A 22,630-nucleotide genomic window follows, 5' to 3' on the forward strand; every position below is an offset into this window, starting at 1 on the left:
TTGTCCAATCCGGTGTTTAGTAGCCATATAATGGGTGACATCCATCATTTAAATTACTTATAGTATCTCCTCTTCTTCTTCTCCTTCTCGTCATCATCGTAATTCTAGGTAAAGCTGCTCATTAAGATGAATTTATGTCCACAAAAGATTCAACACAACTACTCTTATAATCTACTATTTGCTACATCTTTATTTCATACCACGTAGCTAACTGTGGCTTAATGAAGTATTCTCTAAGGATCAAGTATGCATGCTAAACACCCTTAATTAATACCACATTGCAATGCACAAAGAAAACCGCTGCAAAACACTCAAATAAATTGTGGATAGTGCTGATACATCTTCAGCTAAAAAGAATAAATCTTTGGAAATGGGTCTGGGTTTCTCTTGTGAGGTCTATTAAGTTTGGGTTACATCAGTGCACATACAGTATTATGCAATATCCTGTGAGAACAAAATGATAAAAGGAAATTCATTTTCAACTTAAAAAACAGCATTGCACTACAAAAATTATTAATAATTGGGAAGCAGTTAAAGCTGGAATCTGTATTATATTTTAATAACATAGAGTTAGTCATTTGTAGCAGTGTATTTATTAAACACTACACTTGCTTTTTCACCACGGGTGGAGATGTGTCTTCGTACTCTTAACTGATCACACCCGTCTTGTTTGACAATGGCACCTTGGTCTGTTCACAATGGACCATTACTATGGCAATGCATTTCACACCTTGTCTGCATTGTTAAATGTTGGAATGAACAACATATGCCACTTGCTAAATAACTGGTAGCTGCAGACCGTCCTTGAAGGAAGCACATTTGTTTGACGTAACACAGCCTTGTCCATGCAATGCTGTGGAACCGGCTCCTCTGAGTGCATGCTCTCCGCGAGCGCCATCTTATACTGGTTCTGTTAGGACTTTCCAGAGTACCCGGAGGCACCCCACAGACTGTCTGACTAGAACTGGCTGTATGTGCGCACAGACTCGCACTCATTCATATCTATGCTTATGGCACACCAAGCCCATAATTACTAATTGGATATGACAGTTGACTTCTGTCTGACCTACAGTAATAGTAATAACTAGCAGAAAATATATTTAAAGCACTCTTCTGTACAGCACAGTCCCAAACATTTATTGCACTACTGGGTTAACAGCACCTTTGGGCTCCTATAAATAGCTTCATACAATATAGTATACAACACGCACTTCGTTGTAGCTGTTCTCATTCACAGAGAATGTAAAGATTAATTTTTCCTTATCTTAATATGCTGATGTGAAAAGCATATAATTTGTGAATGTATATGTTTGTTGCTTTCCCAATTTATGTGGCATCTTTTGCCTGGGAAAATATTAAGTAGAACTATTTATGCCCAATTAACTTCCAGTTAAGGTATTTAAAAGTTGCTCCTTGGCTTCCGTTTAGGACCGAATGCTGGGTTCCATTGTTATGATTAGATAATATCATCATTAGTAAGGTTCTTTCTCAGGCTCTCTAATCTGACCTACATGTCACTGTCGGGCAGAAACCTCATCCATATTTTTTCACCATTTTTTCATAAATCAATGCTTCTGGTTACCCTTTGTGTCTGTCTGTGGGTTTTACATATATTTGATCAGTAGTGTGAGGATTTTGTCTGACTTTGTATGTATGACACTAAGTATGACAAAATCAATTGTGGACCAAGGACTGAACCCTGTGGAACCCTGGGCTTAAGTGGGGAAGGGTCGGAAAATGTGTCATTATAAAACAAATATTGAGATTTTTCTGAAAGGTAGGATCTCAACCACTTAAGAACCTGGCCGGAGATGCAGAAGTATTTCTCGATTCTGTCCAAAAGAATAAAGTGGTCCACAGTATCAAAAGCCGCGCTAAGATCTAACAACAAAAGGACAGATGTTAAGTCTGAGTCATTTACCAACTTTATGCAGAAAACTTTGTGAGTGTTTACACTGAAACTGCTTGTTGAACTTTTACTTTTAGTGTTAATTTGTACTTTCAAGGAATGCCTGTGTTGATTATTTTTAAACAAATGTTAGTCATCACTTTGTGGGGGAAACTGGGAAATTCCCTTTCATCTTCTCAGTCACATTTACAAGAGTCAGAGTCTCTTCTAGAGGCTTTGGTTTTGTAGTTGTAGTAGATCAGCAAGACAGTTAATAAATGTTGTGGTGGATAACCTTTCAGTGTATTTATTTTAAATTCTGACTTTAAGCACAATTTGTGGGAATGTGCACATAAATCTTTTTCAGAATATAAGTTGTGCTGTTCGGGCCATTTCTTTTTTAGAACTGCTTTATTTCCCCTGTATATGATAATACATGTGCTTTGGGCTTTAGTTGTCCTGACTACTGTATATGAAAGGAGGGAGATTAGCGGGCTTTGTACTGTTGTGTTGACTGAGGCTGGTCAGGTTACAGACTACTGTATGTAGAGCGAAAGGATCCTATTTTATTAATCCTTTTTGTTGAACATGCACTGCAGTGCTGAGCTGAGAGATGCTGTTTGTTTGATTACTTTAAGCTGAAGTGACAATAATGTCCATTGGACGACTTCCGTATTATGAGTGAGTCACTATTGCTGTTTACTGGCAGATGCACCCTTTAAATAATTTCCTTTGATCTTTAGCCGCATCACTAATACAGAAACATGACTGTGAGGTAATTTGTGTGTGCTTTGTTTAAGCTCCACACAAATGTTATATTGCATTATGTTCTTCCATTTCTAGAGTTAAAAGATGTTCCTTCAAACTATTTCTTTACATTTCCATATTTTGCTGTTTATTTTTGCTCTTTGCTGTAGCTGTTAGATCCCCTACATCCTGTTTGTGGCGGTATATCATTGACAGTATGTTTCCTTGATAGCGTCCATTTGTTTGCATAAACCCTTTACAGTACAGTAAGTTCTGGAGGTCTCATTGTCAGCTACGCCTCCAACCTGATTTCCTTCCTCAAAGGAGGACTTTGCACTGCAGAGCTCAGTGTTCCTGTCAGCGGAGGTCGGGTACGTGTGTTTGCTTTACTGTGATGATGAGGAATTATTAATGTGAACTGGCATGTCATCTAATGTTTTGTTCATTTTTTTCCGTAGCCACAGCCTTTATGAGGTTTATGATGTGATTAGATGTTGAAAGCAAACGCAGGTTAGAAGGCTACCAAGATTATGAATGGAAGAGAATTACTGTGTGTGTGTGTGTGTGTGTGAGTGTGTGTGTGTTTTTTTTCAGGTCTGTTTTTAGCGTTGCAGAGCCCTTGTCTTACAGGTTTTCCTACACAACCCCATGCATAAACTCACACATCCTTTGACACAAGCAGCCACAGGGCGTGGAAAGCCTGGCCCTTTTTATAGAGCTCTTCTTCCAGTCAGCCTGCTGTTCTGTCTTCTTCCAGGAATGAGCCTATGTCTTTGCTACTAAGGGTGTGTGTTTGTGTTCGCTTCATTTGGTCTAGCTGTGCCCATCGTCTCAGCTGCAGGTAACCGTCTCTCTATCAAACACACTTAACACACTCAGGATGGCAGGGGAGTGTGTTCCCGAGGGTCCAGACCTGGGAGACATGAGCGAGGAGGAACTGTGGGAACTGATCAACGACAACCGCCATCGGATCTCCTTGGGGGTGCGGCCATGCATCTTGATCCCGTACCTGAGGCAGGCCAGGGTGCTCGCTGAGATGGACGAGGATGAGATCCTCTCCAGCCACAACCTCACCAACCGCAGCATGAGAACCAGTGAGATTTCTGACTTGGCTTGTTGCTTCTTGGATTTTAAACAATGTTAAAAGCCTGTATGTGGTGTTAAGGAGGACGTAGCATGCTTCAGTTTGTAGACGACAAGTGGAATGTGCTCTATCCTTTTTAAACTGTACCTAATTTGTACACTGATTTTTCGGCGTATTGCCAAGACGCAGAAGAAATTCCAGCCACACTCATATATTATTTATTAGTAAAACAAAAATGATGCTATGCTGTCTGATTTTGAGAGTGTATTGGCCTGCTTATTATATTATTATATATATTAAGTATTGATTGTGGCTTTTGTATAGAACAATTGTTAGCTTGCTTTCTTTGAAGATAAATGAAAATGCAGTGCTTTTACTTCTAGATTAAGACATTCATAGAGGAATCACTTATCTTGTGTCTGCTGATTCAAGGGTTAGGGTTGGAGTTTTAGAAGTCTCAGACAACATTACGTTATCCTCTACCATTCCCAGGTTATATGCTAGACTTGCTGAAGACCCAGGGGAGGAATGGGGCTGTGGCTTTGCTGGAGAGCCTGATGATCCACTACCCCACTCTGTACACCCAAGTCACTGGACGCAAACCCAGCACTGAGCCTTCAAGATTCAGTGGTCAGTGGCTTTAAGTGCTCTACATTTTAATGGAGTATTTGTTATAGTTTACCTTCCTTAATGTCTGTCTTGCGTTGGTCTCCTCGCAGGCCTGATAAAATACTCTGAGCTGACAGAGTATCTGGTCAGAGCCGTGACGGGAATGCAGAAGGAGCTCCAGGAGGCCCGCTGCGAGGCTAGTAAAATGAAAGGTCACTGTGCCTCCCTGGAGTTGGAGGTTAGGCAGATAATGGGCCTGGAGGAGAAGTCCAGAGACCTACAGACTGAAAACGAGCGCATGCGGAGACACTTATGTTCTTTGCAGCGTGACGTCACCAAGCTGAAGGAGGAAAAGTGTGATTTGTATATGCGCTACACAGCAGCCATCGAGGAGAAATCCGCTGTAAACATGCGCCTCCATGACTTAAACCTGCAGGTCAGTGATCCTCACTTAAGTTTCTCAGCATAAAATAACTCATAAATGCAAAGAAGGAGTTTCTCATCCCTGAAACACAAAGCTGTGATCTCAGGGGAAAGTCATAACAATGTTGGGTTAAAGAACTAAAATCTGAGCATTGTAGGTTGATGTAATTTAGAAGCTTAGTGCATGCCTCGGTAGCTACTGTTAAAGTCAACACTAGAGAACTGTTCCTGCTTCGGCTCCCGTGCTGGTTGGAAAAGGAATTGTCCCATAATGTCTCATTGGAACTACAGATCTGCTACCCGATCTGGTAAATTTGCATGGTGCGGTTATAGCCGGTAGAGAACCGCAAAGCGAATGCAGAAGTGCTGTTCACCCAGTTACAGCCTGTGACAGAGTGAACAGTTGTATTTTGTCTCTGGTTAGGCTTTGCATGAGAAAATGACTTGAATGGAGTATTTTAGCTCGATGACTACAAGTTTTTAGCAGAAGACTTAAAGTTACAAACTGGGATTGTGGAGTTTGAAAGAAGTGTACTTGTCACAGGAGTCCTAATCATGTAATAAAAATAATAAACTTTATTTGTATAGCACCTTTAAAAACCAACGTTTACACTGTGCTTTGACAGAAGCACAGTTACACAACAATACACATCAATGTAAAATTAAAGATGAGGCACCTTTAAATGGCAGTAAAAACAACAATGAGTAATTAAAATAAAATGAAATTAACAGATGATGGGTAAAAAGATGATAAAACAGACAACGTAACATAGCATAAAAGCAAGTCTGTAAAAATGAGAAGTTACAGATTCACAAAGCCTCTTCTCCTCTGGCATAATCCTTTTGTCCTGGCTCGGTATGATTATAAAAGAGCAGAGATCCTTTTGATACACTCATTGTAGTTGATACTAAACATGGTAGTGTTTCAGTCATGGTTGTAAAATTTGGGTTGTTTACCACAGATGCATTTTACCTGAGAACATTGCATTGTGTATTAACATTTTGTGCTGAATCAATTATTTGATTAATCAATTTTACACACACTTATACACGAATATATTACAACATCCATGTCAATGTCGATATAATATTGCTAAATCGCCCGGCCCTAGTGGAAATAGTCTTAGTTGCAGCCCCTTCAACATTGTTGTTCTTGTTTGGTGTCAGGTATATCAGCTGCAGACTGAGCTGCAGAAGACCCAAATGGAGAATGAGTTTCAGAAGAAATGCTCCCTCAGGAGTGCCTCCCCTGCTGACACTCCGCAACTGCAAGAAGAAGTCAGGCGTCTGCGCTGCCAGCTGGTGAAGGTGGAAAAACTGGACCCAGTGAGAATAATCATTTAATCATTCTTTGTTGTTAGCAGATTTATCTGGAGTGCTGTAGTAACACCTTTGGCACATGTTAGTAAGACAGTGAAAGTAAAATATCCACTTGTGTCGTCATGTTTGTATCTCTGTGGCTGTGTCTCTGGCAGGCCCGTGAGGACATCCTGGCTCAGGACCTGGCGGAGGCCATAGATAGCCAGGTGGAGCTCGCAGAGCAGCTCAGGTGTTACAGAGAGGAGAATGAACAGCTGCTCACAGACAAGCAAGGGGTGGGTGTGTGTATGTGTGTGTTTAACTGTGGCATCATGGAACAGGAAATGTCATGCAAATTCTGGAAAACATCTAATACACTGAAAAGAGCCATTTTGATTATCCCACTGCTACAGAGTACCATGACGTGCAGAAGCCTTTAGCCAGAGGAAAACCAATTAAAGCTATTTTTGACTGTGTTTAGAACTTATAAAGTGTGCATTGTGTAAAGTCACCTTGTACCGTGATCAGTTAAAATACAATAATACGTGACAACAAATTGCTACAGTCATGGAAAACCTGGAAAAAATCATGGAATTTCCAAATCTCATTTTCCAGGCCTTGAAAAATCATGTAATTTTCTTGTGTTACTGTCATTACAGTGATCTCCAGTGGATAACCTTCCTTGTATTTATTTTCTGTAGGTGTTGACGTAACCTAGGAATATAATATGCGTTGACACGTAACGTTTTGTTAACTATTATGTGTGTTTCTTCCTTTGTTCCTTCTCTCCATCTAGTTGGAATCTGTTATGTTGGATTAATGCCGGTTAGGTATTAAGTAATTTATACATTTCATGTTTCTCTAATAGAGAAGTCATGAAAGAGTTTTGAAATTTTGTCACTGAAAATGTGTGGGAACCCGGCACTATATACACCATCATTATCTATTTCAATGAACACAGAAGCTTCTGTGTGCCTTAGTAGCGTTGACTCGCTCATAAAATCTTGTACATCTAGAACTTAGCCCTAAAACACTTGAGGCCACATTGGAGTAACGTGTCTATTTGCGTTCAGCTCTTGGATCAGAAGGAGTGCCTGAGCCTCCAGGTGCAGCAGCTGACCCTGGACTGTAAAATGCACCAGCAGAAGAGCACAGTGATTCAGAGCCAGATGAAAGAACTGCAGGCAGAGAGAGACCAAGTAAGGAACTTCTAACAACCTCTCCCATAAAGATGAATCCACTTTTTCAAGCAGTGTTTTCTGTTTTACATCACAGGCTGAAAAAATAGAGGAAGTAGCTGCCGTGAGCTAGCCTTCTTTTATTTGACAATACATTGAATATGTCAACAAGAATTGACATCACACAACATCGCTTAGAGAACTTTTAAAGGTCCAGTATGTAACGTGTTTAGTTGATATTATCAAAATCGTTGATTTTGAATTGTTGTTGCCAATTCACAAACTCGTCCTTTTTCATGAATAGTATGTACCACCACCATCAATTCCTAGTATATCTTTTGGCTTGAAATTATACATTTCCATTTGCATGAACTGTGGTAGACGCTCCATATTCATGCACTATCTTGCAATACATTAGCCTATAAGGGACATACAGGACATACTGCTCTGCCTTTCGTGTTTTTGCTGTCACAAGGTGAACTAACAGATGATGCTAATGCTGCTAATGGGTATTGTAGCTTCCCGGCCCTGACAAGTTTGAAGAAGGAAACATGGAGAACCACATGTATTCAAAATCCTAATTTCACAAACCGGAGTCTTCTTCTTTGCCCAGTGAAAGAGAAAGGATGTTGAAAAGAGCAAAACACCGGCTTTATGAAGTGTGAAGGCTACCGTAGTTGTAATACGTATTTGGAACTGCGTGGTGCGAGAGGGTTGATTGCGATATATGATCTCAATGCTAGATGGGAGAAATTCCTACACATTGGACCTTTAAGTTACCAGCTAAAGCTAGTGGAGGGTAGCTAGCTTTATTAGACTAGATTTTTAGGCGACCAAAATGTTCTAACTAACTTTGATGAAGTGAAAACACACAGGGAGAGGCTCAAGTTTAAGATAAAAACATGGCCAACACCCAAAGCTATACAACTCACAGCTATTTAAATGTACACATTGCCATGGATACGCATTGCTAAACCATTGAACCCTTCAAGAAGACTTGAAAGTACCGACTGATGCCATTAACTCATTATGATAATGTTTAGTGGGGGAAACAAAGTGAGAAGTAGCGTCATTTACTCATAAACTTTTGTAAAACCGGACAGCTTCTTGCAACCAGTGGAGTCGCCCCCTAATGGAAATGAGATAGAATGCAGCTTTAAGGCACTCTCCCAGTGACTTCACTTTTTAGTTTGAGAAGCTTCGATCAATATTTTTGAATATCTATATTGTAGATTATTAATTTATGGCTGTTCTTCCATCACACCATGTGGTTTGATTTCTCCTGTTTAAATGTCAATCAGTCAGATGTCAGCAGTGTTGCCTTTTTTGATACTTTTTGATACTATAGAGGCAATTTGGTCGGTGCCTTAAAAAGTATTGAATTGGGTACCCAGCCCTACTTGTTGCGGAGAGTGTCAAATATCAAATAGGATTTTGACCCTTTGTTCAGCCAGATATATTCTTCCTGGAAGTAAAAAGCCCCTTTTCTTACAAGCTGAAATTTTGCTTAAGGGTTTTTCTGTTACATGCATTCTAAACAGTGAGCTAGGAGAATGACTCAACCATGGCTGCTTCTATCTGTGTGTCTATCATGTATTGTTCCTGAGTTGTTGTGTTCACAAGAATGTGTCAAAAAATAGAACGCAACCAGTCACAGACGCAACTTTGACGACATTCTGCATACCACATGCCAGCTTTGCTGTCACGTACATTAATACTCAAACAACCCTGACTCAAACAGGTGCACATCCCCGCCTTGAGTTACAGGTGGCGCGTGACGGGTTAGACCATTGTGGTTATCCTGATTTTGTGATTTCTACATGAACCATAAACTCAGCCTGATTGTGTTTTGTTTGTTGGCATGAATTAGAAACATGTCCATTTTGAGTAAAATAGCTAGGTAAAGTAAATTTGAACAATTCCTGTTCCTAGGCGTACCTGTCCAGAGACGAGGCCCAGGCCATGATCGCCCGCATCCTGGCTGAGAAGGACACCCTCAGGTGTCAGCTGGTGGAGCTCCAAGAGCAGGTCTTCAGCCTGCAGGCTAAAGGCAGCCCCAGAAGAGAACGGCCAAATTTTGATGTAATTTCTCACACAATCACAAATCAGCACCCCCATAAACACATCACATACTGAGATAATAACGCTAATCTCTGTGTGTGTTTTTGTCAAAGGAGACGGATATGGACTGGGAGAACCTGAGATCCAGCTGTGAAGACTCCTTATCATGTCCCACCAGGCGTAGACTCTGTCGCATGGACGCAATCAATCCCATGTCACTGACTTCAGAGGTGAGTGTTAAAGAATAAAGAAATCTTTAATTATTGTGTCATAAAAAAACAGTATGCCAAGCCCAAACAGGCTCACAAGACCCCAAGACACACAGTGTGTGCATCCGTGCATGTGTCCGTCCGTGCGTGCTCAACCACAATTATTTTATCAGGGCTGGGTATTGAACTATTGACCAAGTATCAAGTGTTTAATTTTTGTTTTATTTTCTGTTTAGATTTAGTAAAAGTCCTTGTACAGCTGCTTGTGTTAAAGAATAAGGCTGGCGATAGTCTGTTTTTTTTGTAATTGAACAGCAAAACTACCAATGAATTGATCTTAGCAACAACTGAGTGTGTGTGTGGCCTTAAAGTTCCAGTGCACAGCTGTTTCATTTAAATGAATTAGGCCTTTTTTTTTTTTTTTAAGATTATTTTTTGGGGCATTTTAGGCCTTTATTTGATAGAACAGTTGAGGATATGAAAGGGGAGAGAGAGGGGGAGTGACATGCAGCAAAGGGCCACAGGCCGGATTCGAATTCGGGTCGGCTGCGTCGAGGAGTAAACCTCTATACTGAGCTATCTGGGTGCCCTGAATTAGGCTTTTTAAATATAAACAGTGCCTCTAGAAAACCATCCCATCCCTTTGAAATAGTCACTTTTTGTCTTACAGCCTGAAATCAAAACCAATTAAAAACTAAAATAAATGTTCAAGCACAGAATTTACACATTCTGCATAGCAACATTCAAGTAACATAAAAAGGCAATAGTTCTGAAACATAATAAGAAAATTAAACTAGAATTAGAGGTGGAAAAGTCCTCAGTCCCATGATTTAATACTTGGTAGAGCCTCCTTTTGCTTTGATTACCGCCATCAGTCAGTTTGGATATGTTTCCATTAGCCTTGCACTCCTAGATTGGGGAATATTTCCCCATTCTTCCTTGCAGAATTGTTCGAGTTCAGTCAACTTTCATGGTGTGCGGCGCTTGACTGCTGCCTTCAAGTCCATCCACAGATTTTCAATTGGATTTAGATCAAGGCTCTCCGTTCACCTTCTTATTCTTAAGCCACTGCATAGTTTTTTTGGCGGTGTATTTAGGGTCGTGCTGGAAGATCCATGTTCAGCTGTCTAGCAGAGGGCCGCAGGTTTTCATCAAGTGTTCTTCAGTGTACTTAGCTGCATTTATTTTCCCTTCAATCCTGACCAATTTCCCAGTCCCTGCTGAACAGAAACACCCCCACAACATAACGTTTACACCACCATGCTTCAAAGTAGGTATGGTGTGTTTTGGGTGGTGTGCTGTATTTGGTTTTCACCAAACATAACGCTTGCAGTTCAGTCCAAAAAGTTCAATCTTGGTGTCATCTGACCATAAAACCTTTTTCCACATGGCATTAGAACCTTGCGTATATTGCATTGCAGAGTGCAAAAAGAGCCTTTGTGTGGCCTATTTTAAGTGTTCAACTTTACACTATAATCTTAAAACAAAATGAACTGGCTGTACCCGAGTAAGTTTATAATGATTACTCTAAGGGGCTGATCACTTATCCAAACCAGGTATTTTACTAATTACATTTGAATAATTGTACAGAATGTTTTAAATGCTATTGTCACTTTGATGTTGAGTTTTTTTAATGTCTAAATACATCTGGAAATAGTTAGATTTATTTTATTTTAATTTCCAGGGGGTAATATGACAAGAAGTAAACATTTTACAGGGTGTGATGATTTTCTATAAGCGCTGTGTTTTTCACCTACCTAATAAAAATGTTTGTATGAGGAACCAATGGGTTTGAGGCTGCAGGCCAACAGGCAGGGTAGGGAAGTTGGAAACTATTGAGAGACAGACAAACACATTGTTGTCTTTGGTCTAATTTGGGGATTTGTTGACAATAAGAAAAATGTAGAATAAAGTCAGCCAGATTCTTTCAAGTAACAATAAGCAGTACCATTTTTCAAAAGTTTGACATATTTTTCAAAATTCAAAAAATAGATTTTGTTTAAGAAAAAAAAATGTAAACATTTTATATTTCTCAAAGTAAGATGTTTGGAAAAAAATATATATGTTTGGGTATAATAACTAAAACGTATGTTCTGTATTGAAAATACTGCTTTTAAATTTTTTCCCCAATCATTTTGCAAGATTTAAAGCAAAATCTTGATTATTACACTTTTTATAGTTAATAATGAATGTGTGTCTGTATATGTATGCCATGTGTACAGTGGGAAGATTCTACGGCAAGTGTCCGATCCCGAAACCCAGAGCCCCCCAGTCCAGAGTCTTTCCGCAGAAGAGAGGAAACTCTATACACAGACAGCAGGTATGTGCGTTATTGTGTGTGTGGGTTATGCACGTTCACCTACAGTAAACCTCAATGTGTGTTTGTGCTCATGCTTTCTTTGGAAAGTATATCATTAGTTCCATCTTATAAAGCTGGGTTAACCCTAACCCTAACCCAGCAGCACGGTGGACTTGACGTGTTATTGACCTCTGCATTCCTTTCTTCTAACAAATCGACATCCAGTTTCAAGTGGATAATTAACTAGGATCTAGTGCTAACTACAGATATCCAAACAAGTGTGATTAAAAATAAAAATCTGAAATAATGAAGGCTTCAAGAGAGCGGAGGGGGTCGGGAGCATAGTGAGAGCACGCTGTCAATAGACTTCATAGGTGTGTGTACAGACACACATTCCTCATGTCCTGTATTTCTGCTCAGAGGAACTTTTGTACTTTTGTATTATTATTATGTTCAGAGGGCTGACAAGAGATTTCACTTTGTCATCACTAGCTTAAAATGTTGGGCTATTCCCACCCAGTCTAATGTGAAGTATTTGAAAGTACTACTGATTTTTGTAGACGTTAAAGTCACCTTTTACAATATTACTCAACTTGACTGTTATGTAGCCGGTGGAGCCTCAGCAGATGCTTTCATTACCCTATCAGTGATTAGGCTTCCTCCGCCTTTTCTTTAGTTTTGGCCCATGGTTTTTAGCTCTTGGCAACAAACAGACATTACGTCACTAACTGCAATGGAGCGTGCATTAACTTGTAATCTAGGAGCAATGATTTGGCAAACTGCTTTCTTTTGCCATCTTACAAATTTTCTTCTTGATTTTGAAGTAACGAGTTACAAAGATGCTTAGGGGCAATGTAGAGAAGTAAAAGTATGCATTTTATTTAGGAAATGTAGCAAAGTATAAGTTTCCAGAAATATAAATAACAAAGTAAAGTACAGAAATGTGAAAATTCTACTAAAGTACTATAACAAAGCATTTGTACTTTGTTACATTACAACACGGTACCCACTGAACCAGTCTGTGGGTTGTAACATGGCAGATGATTATCTCACACTTAGCATTAAAGTAAGCTCAGTATTAAGTAAATAACTCAGCATTATCCGTGTAAGTGTACATGTTTGTATGTGCAAGAAAGTGACCGAGACCAATCATTTTTTGCAGCTTGGACACATTGGATACTGAATCTCTATGTGAAGACTTTGTGTTTATCCCCGATGGTATGTATAAAAAAGATATGAACTTCCTTTGTTACATAAATGTGTTTTTGTGTGGATGGTTTGGTGGTGTTGTTTTGCAAGACTTTAATTAGCTGTTGCTCAATGTTGAACCTGAGCCAGGGCTGTAAAGTGACACAGTAACTCACACGCACATTATTTCCAGGGAAACAACCTTGATGCCAAATGATTAAACAGCCTCTCTTTTGTTTAGTGGGGAGTGAAGACAAGCAGACACCCAGGCTTTTCTTGTGTAAAGGCTCCAGCATTGATGGGTGAGGCGGTCCCCTGGGCCAACATTGTTATGAATAAAGAGTTTCATATTACTAAGCATTTTTGTGTAAAACAGCTGCGAGTCTACCTGAATGTGTTTAATAGACTATGAATTGAGGGTAGAGCAAAACAGTGGGTAGTAATAAATGATGGAAATAAAGTTGGTGGACATAATAATAAATAATCAGCACTGGTTACTTATTTTTTTGATCCCCAGAGGGGAAATTACATTTTTCACTCTGCTGTTATTACACACTACGCACAGGGCTGTCGTACACACATATGCTCAGCTCTTTTGCTCAGATGTTTTTACATGCACAAATGGAGAGATGCCAAAATGAGTGGGCTCCAACTCCTGGACAGGTGCCCTGAGCGGTGGGGGGGGGGGGGTTGGTGCCTTGCCTAAAGGCACCTTGGCAGTGGGGTGAAATCACCCAGATTAAATTCAGCAGGAGGTGAAATGGCATCTCTCCAGCTACCAGTCCAGACTCTGTAATTTGGTCCGTACGGGGACTTGGTACCAAAAAGTTAAATTCTCACGTGCAGTTTGTGTAGTTAAAGATTGATACTTGGCGTCTTTGTATCAATACAGTATTGCTACAAAAAATATTACTATACTAAGCTGTATTGATTTTTTTTTTCCCACCCCTACTAAAAATGTGCAGACCACACTGGGTATATCTGTATAAACTGTAGAGTATAAAAAGATTGTGAAAAGTGACATTTTTCCATTCCTCATTGCTCTCTCACCAGCGTGTCAAGATCCTCTTACCCTCCCTTCTTGATGCGTTCGCGTCCGAAAGCGATACGCGTCAATGGCCGCGTTCTAAGCATCTCCCTGCAGGGCGAGGCGCTGCTCAGTCAGCTGGCCGTGGTGGGAGGCAATAAGACCGGAGTGTTTGTGCACCAGGTGACAGAAGGGTCCGCTGCTCATACTGTGGGCATCAGCCGCGGGGCACAGATAGTGGAGGTGGGTTAAGTCTGTTTCTGAATACTAATTCTAACTATAATTCTAAAGTGAAGGCGTTTCTCATAATAATGTTGCTCTGCAGGTCAGGTACGAGCAGCACCAGAAGGCTCTGAGGATGGTGCTGGAGGATTCCACTTTAGAGGAAGCTATGTGGGCTCTTGGCCAAGTCACAGGCCTCTGTCACCTCTCCCTCCGGCCAAGGCAAGATGGTATGTCCCACAGCATGTACATAAAACACTTGTTGCCCTTGTAACCAAGATGGTATGACTCATCCTAAATCATGTTTATACATTTAACTGAAGATGTTGAATCCCACTCTGAAAAATATATCCATTCTTTAAGCCCAAATAGTACTTTTTTTTTTTGTACAAACACACATACACAAATGTATAAACACGTACAAACATGCAAGAGCAAATTCATAAGGCAAGACTATATTATCATAAATCACAGTGACTGTATCTCAGCCTGATATTGTTGTAAATAAAGGTTTATGGCTTCAGCTGTTAGAAGGAAGCAGATTGTTTCTCTTGAGATTAAAGCCATGTGGCCAGCTGCCACATGAGATAACTTATGTCACTGCTACCTGTTGAAATAGCAACAGGATATGACGTAGATCAAGCTGCTGTATGTATGAGGGTGTTTATGTTTTGCAAACATTCTTTGAGGTACACAAGACGAGCTACTGAGACAGAGGACAATGTGATAACTTCATTTAATGTATCCAAAGGGCAGCACATAAACCCACAGCTCTAAACAGCGTAAAAAGAAGAAAAATCTGCTGTTAATGGGTTGTCTCATGCTTTCATATGGACTGCAGAGGGTTAGGGTACCATTTTGTCACTCAAGAGTTTTGCATTGTGTTGTGTTTAATAGTCTATTAAGCTCCTATATCAAGAGATGATAGCATTGTTGGTCAGTCAGTTGCTTGGTTCAAACCACTACAGGAACATAAGAGGGTAGGTAGCTACAGCATGGTTAATGTAAAACCTTAAATGGACAGTGGAGCTTCTATGACCACACCTGAAATCACGGTGTGCAGCAAGTGAAGACTATGTATATAATGTATAAGAGACAAACATACAGTGGCTTTAGTTGAAGTGTGTTCCTCTGCCTGTTCAGACTATGAGGTGCTGCTGCAGCAGCTGCAGAGCAGTGAGACAATATCCGGAGACTCCTTCTACGTACGTGTCAACATGTCTCTCTGTGCCGGCCCCAGCGGAACCCTGGCCGTGTCCTGCAACGACATCCTTCATGTAACCAACACTCGGCCTGCTGGCACTGAGGACTCATGGTGCGCCAGCCAAGTTCACCCCTGCCAGCTACTGGACCTCCAGAGTGGAACTGTACCCAACTATTATAGGTTGGTACACTGATGTGGAACACTAAAATATGGGGTATACATACAGTAGATGGGAGTCAGATTCATGTGCATACATGAGAATGAAGGGAAATCCCCACTCACAATGCTTTAAACTGAAAAATGTATCCATTGTCTGATGTCGCAGAGCACAGCGGCTTCTGATTCGAGCAATTGAAGACATGAGCTTTCAAACAAAGAAGTCTCGAAAGGTAAGAATAATCTGAAAATACTGCCACCCAGTGACTGCATTTGATATTTCACTGTGCTTACTCTGGTTGCATTCCTCTGTCACAACAGGCTGGGCGTGTGGTGGACCAGAATAAGCAGAAGGCAGTGAGAATTGTCGGCACCGGACGTCAGGGAAGGAACCCACTGTGGGTCAGTGTGGAGGAGGAAAATACCAAGAGCACAGAACCACCAGGTAGAAATGCTTTCTCTTGTCTTGTGTAGACCTTATCTATCTGTAAAGTGCCCTGAGATAACTTCTGTATATGACTCTACACTATCAATAAAATTGAAATTAGTTAAATAGCACAGTAGCAAAGGTGCTGTATTGCTTCTTGAATCCGCTGTTAAACATTTTGAATGATTTTTGTGTGAAAACATTTACCTGTCTCACAGTGTATTTTATTTCCTTCATAGGGGATACATCTGCACCCAAAAGTTGTCTTACCCTCATGCCCTACAGCCTGGTCACCCCCCTCTTCCCACCCATCTGCAGGCCTGTACTGCTGCTGCCCACCATCCTGGGACACAGCCTGAACAAGAAGCTGGCAGACTGGCAGGGCTTCGAGCTCTGTGAGCCTGGTAGGAAACACAGCGTGGTCACACGATGAAATTTCATAACTGTTTCCTCTGGAGCATATGCCACTGAAGAACGCATGTTTAGATATGGAGGAGGGAAGCGCCTTCCTGTGTCGACAGATAAGTCTGTTTGACTCAACAGATCAAATGTTGGCTGTTGCTGAAAACCAGGAAGGAAATAAACTTTGTGTATTTTACAAAGAGTATTTCCTTTTTTATAGTAATAAAAAATGATATAGGCTATAAAGACAACAAATGTTTGGCTGTGTTCTCTTCAATGGTAGAGCCAAATGAAAGTTTAATGAACTCTGTGGGAAAATTTGATCATTACAAGGATTGGTGTATTTAAGAGAGCAGCATGCAGAAGAAAGTAATAAATGTTTCAGGTATTGTACCAAATTAAATAAAGATAATGCCACTGCTGAAGGTAAATAGGGGTTTCCCCCAGTAAATTGTAAGCCCACGGGGCCTAAATTGCCTTCCACCAAGCCTAGTCTCTGGTAATCATTTTTTAATGTACTTTTAAGATGTTATTGAAGCTACAGTTACATTGGGACGGCTCGGTTGAAAACATACATGTAGTTAGCATTTTAAATCTCCAGTTAGCTTTTAGTTTTCTGGTGGAATCCGCATATCTTCATATAGAGTTTGAAATATATCAATGAATATACATAATTTTTCCATGACCTTATCATATGACTTTACATCTATCATCACCTCCCTCCTGCTCTACAGAGGTGCTGAGCGCTAGCGAGCATGCAGCCCGGCTGCAGAGGTCCGAGATCCTGGAAGAGTTCGAGCAGGGAACACACTGCTGCTACACCCTGCAGAGTGTCGAGAAAGTGATGAAGAAGGTCAGCACACCCACAGCTGATGTTAAAATAAAACGCTTACATTGGAGGCTGGTAGCTCAAAAAGCAAATAATAGGGCTCAGTAAATTGTGGTGTGAAAGAGGAGGAAATTCAAAGGAAAAGGAAGAAGAAAAGGAAATTCAGTATGTGGCTGTTAGGTTTGTTCACTTGTACGTATTGTATTTTTGAAAAAAAATGTGAAAAATCATGTTTACTTAATGCCTCTAGCAGTGGGGCTCTGGGGAAGACGTGTTAGATGGTTGGCTGTTTCACCACGTTAGAGCAGACTGTAATCCATGAGCTTCATAAGTCTGCAGCATCCGACCCTTTACCCACAGTCGTCTACAATGTTTAGCTTTAATAAACCGTGCTGCTACAAAGTAACCACACACATCAGTCTAGCTCGTTCTAACCCTCTATGCTGTTGTTTATGTGGGAGACATCGCATTATTGGAGCTCATTAATCCTGTCTGTCACATCCTACATTTAAAATCAAATAAATAATTCAACAGCGCAGGTTTTCTTCCTGAAATGTGTTGTGAAACAAAAGGCTGCTGCGTCACATTTTCACATATGATGTAACCATTTGCAACGTGATGTACGGTAGAATTATGACAAAAACGTGTCAGATTGATTGAGGGATCATATTCTATTATGATTGCGCTCATTAACCATTTTTAAAAAAGCACACCATCTGCAACGAGACCGACACTCAATCTGCAGTGTGTGTTGTTCTTGTTGCAGATGGTGTGCTTTGTGGTGCTGTGTTCACATCATGAATGAATGAATGCATCTGTTTTTTTCATGCGCTTCTAGAAAACTGCGCTCATGCTTATTTAAAAATCCTCTTTCATGAACCCATATTCCATGTATTCTCCTCCTCAGGGGATTCACTGTGTGCTGCCGTTGGGTCTGGACTGCGTGCGGCGGCTGCACCGGGCCCAGATCTACCCTATCATCATCTTCATTGGCCTGTCTGCGCGCACTGCACGGAAACTTAAGTAAGCCCTCCTTCTTCTTCATACCAGTGCTGACAGAGCTCTACTTGATGCTTATCATTTCTCTGATATCACATTTAGATAAACACCATAGGCAAACCTGACGACCTCACTGATATGTGCCATAGTTTCCATGTATCCTGTTTGTCCTTTGATAATTAAAGGACAAAATTTAGTTTCCTTTTAATTTTTTGTGTAAGTTACATTAATAAGGTTGCAGGGGCAAACGCCTTGCAACAAGACACAAGCAAATTAGGAAAACATCTTCATTAATTTGACATAACATGCACAGCATTTAGCAAATGCACCGCAAATACAGAAACATTTCAAAAACAGAAAACATACAAACCTTGAAAACAAATGCAATAAAAAAACGCTGCATCCAGTTTACACAATGGAAGTTCTCCGGGCCTCTAGGGGGCTTCTTTACAGAAAGAGCTACCCAGAGAGAGAGAGAGAGAGAGAGAGAGAGAGAGACGGGGCATGTTCAATCTCAGACCCGTGTGCACCGCTTTGAGATCATGGACTGTGAATAGTAAGGCTATTGAGATGTTTTCTCTCTGGCTCAGGTCACAGGTGATACCCAATCAACAGACAGTCTGTAAACTCTGCTGACTAAACTAACGTAATATTGATAGTTCAATTGTATGGAAAACATGGTTGGGAACCACTGCTCTCCATCATTTAGACAGTTATGATCAGTAGTCCAAATTCAAACGACCAACAAACAAACACAAAAATAGATCCCGAAATGATCTGGACCACATCTTCATTTATTTGGTTCCATTTATCCACTTCCAGGTCAAAGCTGCAGCGCAACAGCCAGTCGGAGGAGCGTCTGTTGGCTTGTTCGAAAAGCGAGGAGCCGCTGCTGGACAAGCTGCCCTGCCTGTATCACAGCGTGGCTCCGGACTCCTGGAGCGACCAGGCCTCCCTGCTCACCAGCCTGCGCTCCATCATCTGGGAGGAGCAGAAGAAGATCGTCTGGGTGGAGCATGACCAGTGGTGAAGCAGAGGAAAAAGAATCTTAGCAAACAGGATATATGAAAATAATAGGGCTTTGTGTTAATATGATGTTGAGAATATATTTAGCTTTACAAGAACTGTTTTTGTAAACATGAGTATGTATCTATGATACTTATGAGTAACTGGGTGAAAGGACTCTCATGAAGTGCTGTCTACTGTACTTTTTCAAGCGTATACGTAAAACTGTATCATTATTCACTGTACCCAGAAACAGTTTCTGCTCTGTTGCCTCCCTTTTTGAGGCATTTGTTTAAAGCCACACTGGTTGAGGTGTCCACTAAAACACAAACATACAGTGTGTCATTAAGACACACTGGAATAACTTGTATGCACTTTATTTCTACAATATGTTGTAGATCATTTCCCACTATGGGGGATTTTCTTTTAATGTTCATCTCTTGTGCTTGATTAGAATGCTTGTCTTTATTTTAATTAACATGAGACGGCATTATCAGGAGATAAAAAAGATGTAACACACTGTAAATATGAGCCAACTTGCTTATTTTTGCACGATAGATTGCACGATTTTAGAGGGAAACTAAGCCGCAGGGCTCGTGATTATAATCGGTTGAAATCTGCAGCCTGTGTGTCGCGTTCATGACAGAGATGTTACAGTTGTTGTTCTTTAAATGAGCTCTGGTCTTTGTCCTCGTCTTTCTGTCTTTTTGTTTGTTTTGTTTGTTTGTAACTGATTAAAGATTGTTCCAAATCTGTCTCACAGTACACAATACAAAAATGGTGCAATATTGAATAGTTTCTCTTTATTAAAGTGTAAAATGAAGGAAAGTCTGAACATTTCTAGTTTTCATTTTAAGACAATTTCAGGACTTGAAAACATGACATCATCCTTTGACTTAATATGGAAATTATACTAATCATGATGAAGGTTAGTTTCAAGTATGTAAGGGATAATGTAGATCTTCAACATGGGTTCCGGGGCCCTATGGGGGTCCTCAGAGTCAATGCAGGGGGGCCTCCAAATTATTAAAAAATGATTTATTCCAAGCAAAAAGGCTATGTTTAAAGGCTTATGGTCGCCCTACACGTAATTGTAGGCCCAGTTTAATATGCAGCTTCATTTTATAAAACCTATGTAGTGGGGGGGTCCCTGCTCCGTCCCTCCTTCAGTTAATAAGGGGTCTTTTTTTATTATTATTTTATATTCAGGACAAAAATGTAAACATAACATTCACAAACAGTTACAAACAACACACTGGGGCATAGGAACGCATCCCAGGGCCACAAAATCACAGAGGAGGATAAACGGGGGAGACAAAACAATACATGCAGAGACAGACAGACACACACAGACACACACAGACAGACACAAGACATTATGTCAAAAATAGTCATAGTAGGCCTATAGCTTGTCAAAGAAAGTGATGAAAAATGATAGTTTAGCATACCGAAAAAGTCATAGTATGTAGTATGTTGAAAAATGTGATGAAAAGATTTACAGTGTATCTTGTCAGAAAAGAAGCCAATTAAAAGTGATAATACAGTGTTTCAAAACAAATGATTAAAAAAAAGTGATAATGTATGAAAAAATGTATAGTGTAGTATCTGGAAAAAAGTCATAGCATACCACGTTGAAAAGAATTATGAAAAATTAATAATATAGTCTGTCGCAACAATCAGAGTATAGCGTGGTAAATCAAAAGAAAGTTTAAAAAGTAGTTTCTTTTTAGTATGTCCAAAAAGTAATAAGTCATCGTGGATTTGGTCAAAATTTAACAAAAAATGTCATAGTATAGTAGAAAAAAGTGATAAAAAGCAAAAGTGTTGTCGGACTAAAAACGTCGTATTTTTTGTTATTTTAACAGGAATATTAACATTGAGAATATTGTTTTTTTTAGACGTAGAACCGTCGAATCCATTTCCCACCGAACCCTGCGCTTGCACTTGGCGCGCTACGCAGGTCGACGTAATGACGCCGCCGTTGATTACGGGAAGGTGTTTACGTAGTTGGACCGTTCAACGCTGTAGGCTGGGAGAAAGTGAAAAAGAAACTTGTGAGTAGAAAAAGTGATGTTTGGCAGTACGCTCAGTCAAAATCAATATATATACGGTCTATGGTTCGAATCCAAGTTGTGACTCATTATTCATTTTTTTTCTACTTTTAAAAGGGTAAATACTTTTCTACGTGACATGTGTTTACTAAAACAGGCTCTGAAGACGAAAAGGTGTATTTAATAAAACGTATTCTAGACATTAACAGGAAGAGCAACGCTGTGTTCCTGTTTTCCTTAACAGTAAGTCACGTTCCAAACGCGACGGACAAGTTTCTTCAGACTAGACTCCAAAGACAAATCAGAGAGATAATGTACACGTAGTTATGTTTTACATTTTAATGACAACTTAACAAAAAGGCATTCACGCGGACAGCTACGTATTCTCTTCCCGTTTTCAACAGCTGTCGTCACTACGACAACAACAGACGCTTTTGGCTGACGGTCGCCAGTTAACATGGACTCTCGTTAAACCGGAACACCGGTATTCGTCCAAAACCCCAAACATGTGGATTCGGTACATCGTAGTTTCTTTCAACCAAATTGTCAAAGAACCATAACGTGAAATATCCCATACAACGCCCTTTACAAGTAAAATAAATGATCAGTTCAATATTTTCTTTGCATATGGGTGTTTTATTAAATTGTATAGCATTTGAAGAAACAATTGCTGACAGAACTTTGAAAAAAATTGGCTAATACCCTAAAAAGTTCAGAAAAATAATGAGGAAAAACGTCAAAAAATGTAGGAAAAAAATGACCAAAATGTTTTTTGACCTAGAAAAGAAAGAAAGAAAAAAAGTCACACAAAAAAGTTGCATGGTCGACGGGAAGACAACACAAGGGCTAAACTCAAAATGACATCAATCACTGATTAGAGTTCAGAAACATGACATGGCGTTCAGTATGAGCGTCCTTAAACCTGCTTTTAAAGTCTTCCATGATAATAAATAACCCCGTTCAATAAGTTGTAGTTTAACACCAAGATGGCAGAAGACTTTAAAAGCACATTCACCAAACAGTAGGCTATGGATTCAAGGGATGACATAATCTGGTCTGTTTCAGAGAAAATTGTATTTGAATCTGTGATTGAAAGCGGCATGTTCAAAATAACAACAACGTTGTGTTCAGTTACTTGGGTGATTCTGTGAAGAAACAGGTGTTACTTATGGTTCATATTTAAGGAAGGAAGGAAGGAAGGAAGCAGATGGTGTGCATGCTGGTTATAGTGCATTTCAAATTGACATACTCATTGAATGGGTCGTTCCAGACATTTCTCTGAGGAACAGCAGACTTTGATCAAAACGTTGATTGGAGAGGGGA

General features: G+C 40.1%; 1 protein-coding gene and 1 long non-coding RNA gene across 4 annotated transcripts; one reads left to right on the forward strand and one right to left on the reverse strand.

Annotated features, from left to right (window-relative positions):
- Positions 1-372: 372 nt before the first annotated feature.
- LOC117955052 lies at positions 373-21,340 on the reverse strand. The gene is made up of 3 exons (XR_004658945.1): positions 21,183-21,340; positions 18,501-18,502; positions 373-386 (listed from the first exon to the last, which is right to left on the reverse strand). It is a non-coding gene; the product is annotated as an uncharacterized LOC117955052 (long non-coding RNA).
- card14 (caspase recruitment domain family, member 14) lies at positions 3,251-19,322 on the forward strand. 3 transcript variants are annotated; one of them, XM_034888830.1, is made up of 20 exons: positions 3,251-3,729; positions 4,212-4,349; positions 4,439-4,764; positions 5,919-6,077; positions 6,227-6,346; positions 7,124-7,249; positions 9,161-9,310; positions 9,406-9,519; positions 11,721-11,818; positions 12,960-13,015; positions 13,227-13,287; positions 14,036-14,255; positions 14,338-14,464; positions 15,378-15,618; positions 15,764-15,827; positions 15,916-16,039; positions 16,261-16,425; positions 17,158-17,276; positions 18,160-18,275; positions 19,074-19,322. In XM_034888830.1, the coding sequence occupies exons 1-20, from the start codon at positions 3,516-3,518 to the stop codon at positions 19,279-19,281; spliced, it is 2,946 nt and encodes a 981-aa protein (XP_034744721.1). In that variant the 5' UTR covers positions 3,251-3,515; the 3' UTR covers positions 19,282-19,322. The 3 variants fall into 3 exon arrangements, with proteins under 3 accessions (XP_034744721.1, XP_034744706.1, XP_034744715.1); XM_034888815.1 differs by having other exon boundaries at positions 3,252-3,729; positions 9,403-9,519; XM_034888824.1 differs by having other exon boundaries at positions 3,252-3,729; positions 9,403-9,519; positions 14,039-14,255.
- Positions 21,341-22,630: the final 1,290 nt, after the last annotated feature.

This window comes from Etheostoma cragini, chromosome 2, assembly GCF_013103735.1.
Source record: "Etheostoma cragini isolate CJK2018 chromosome 2, CSU_Ecrag_1.0, whole genome shotgun sequence".
Classification (NCBI taxonomy): Eukaryota; Metazoa; Chordata; class Actinopteri; order Perciformes; family Percidae; genus Etheostoma; species Etheostoma cragini.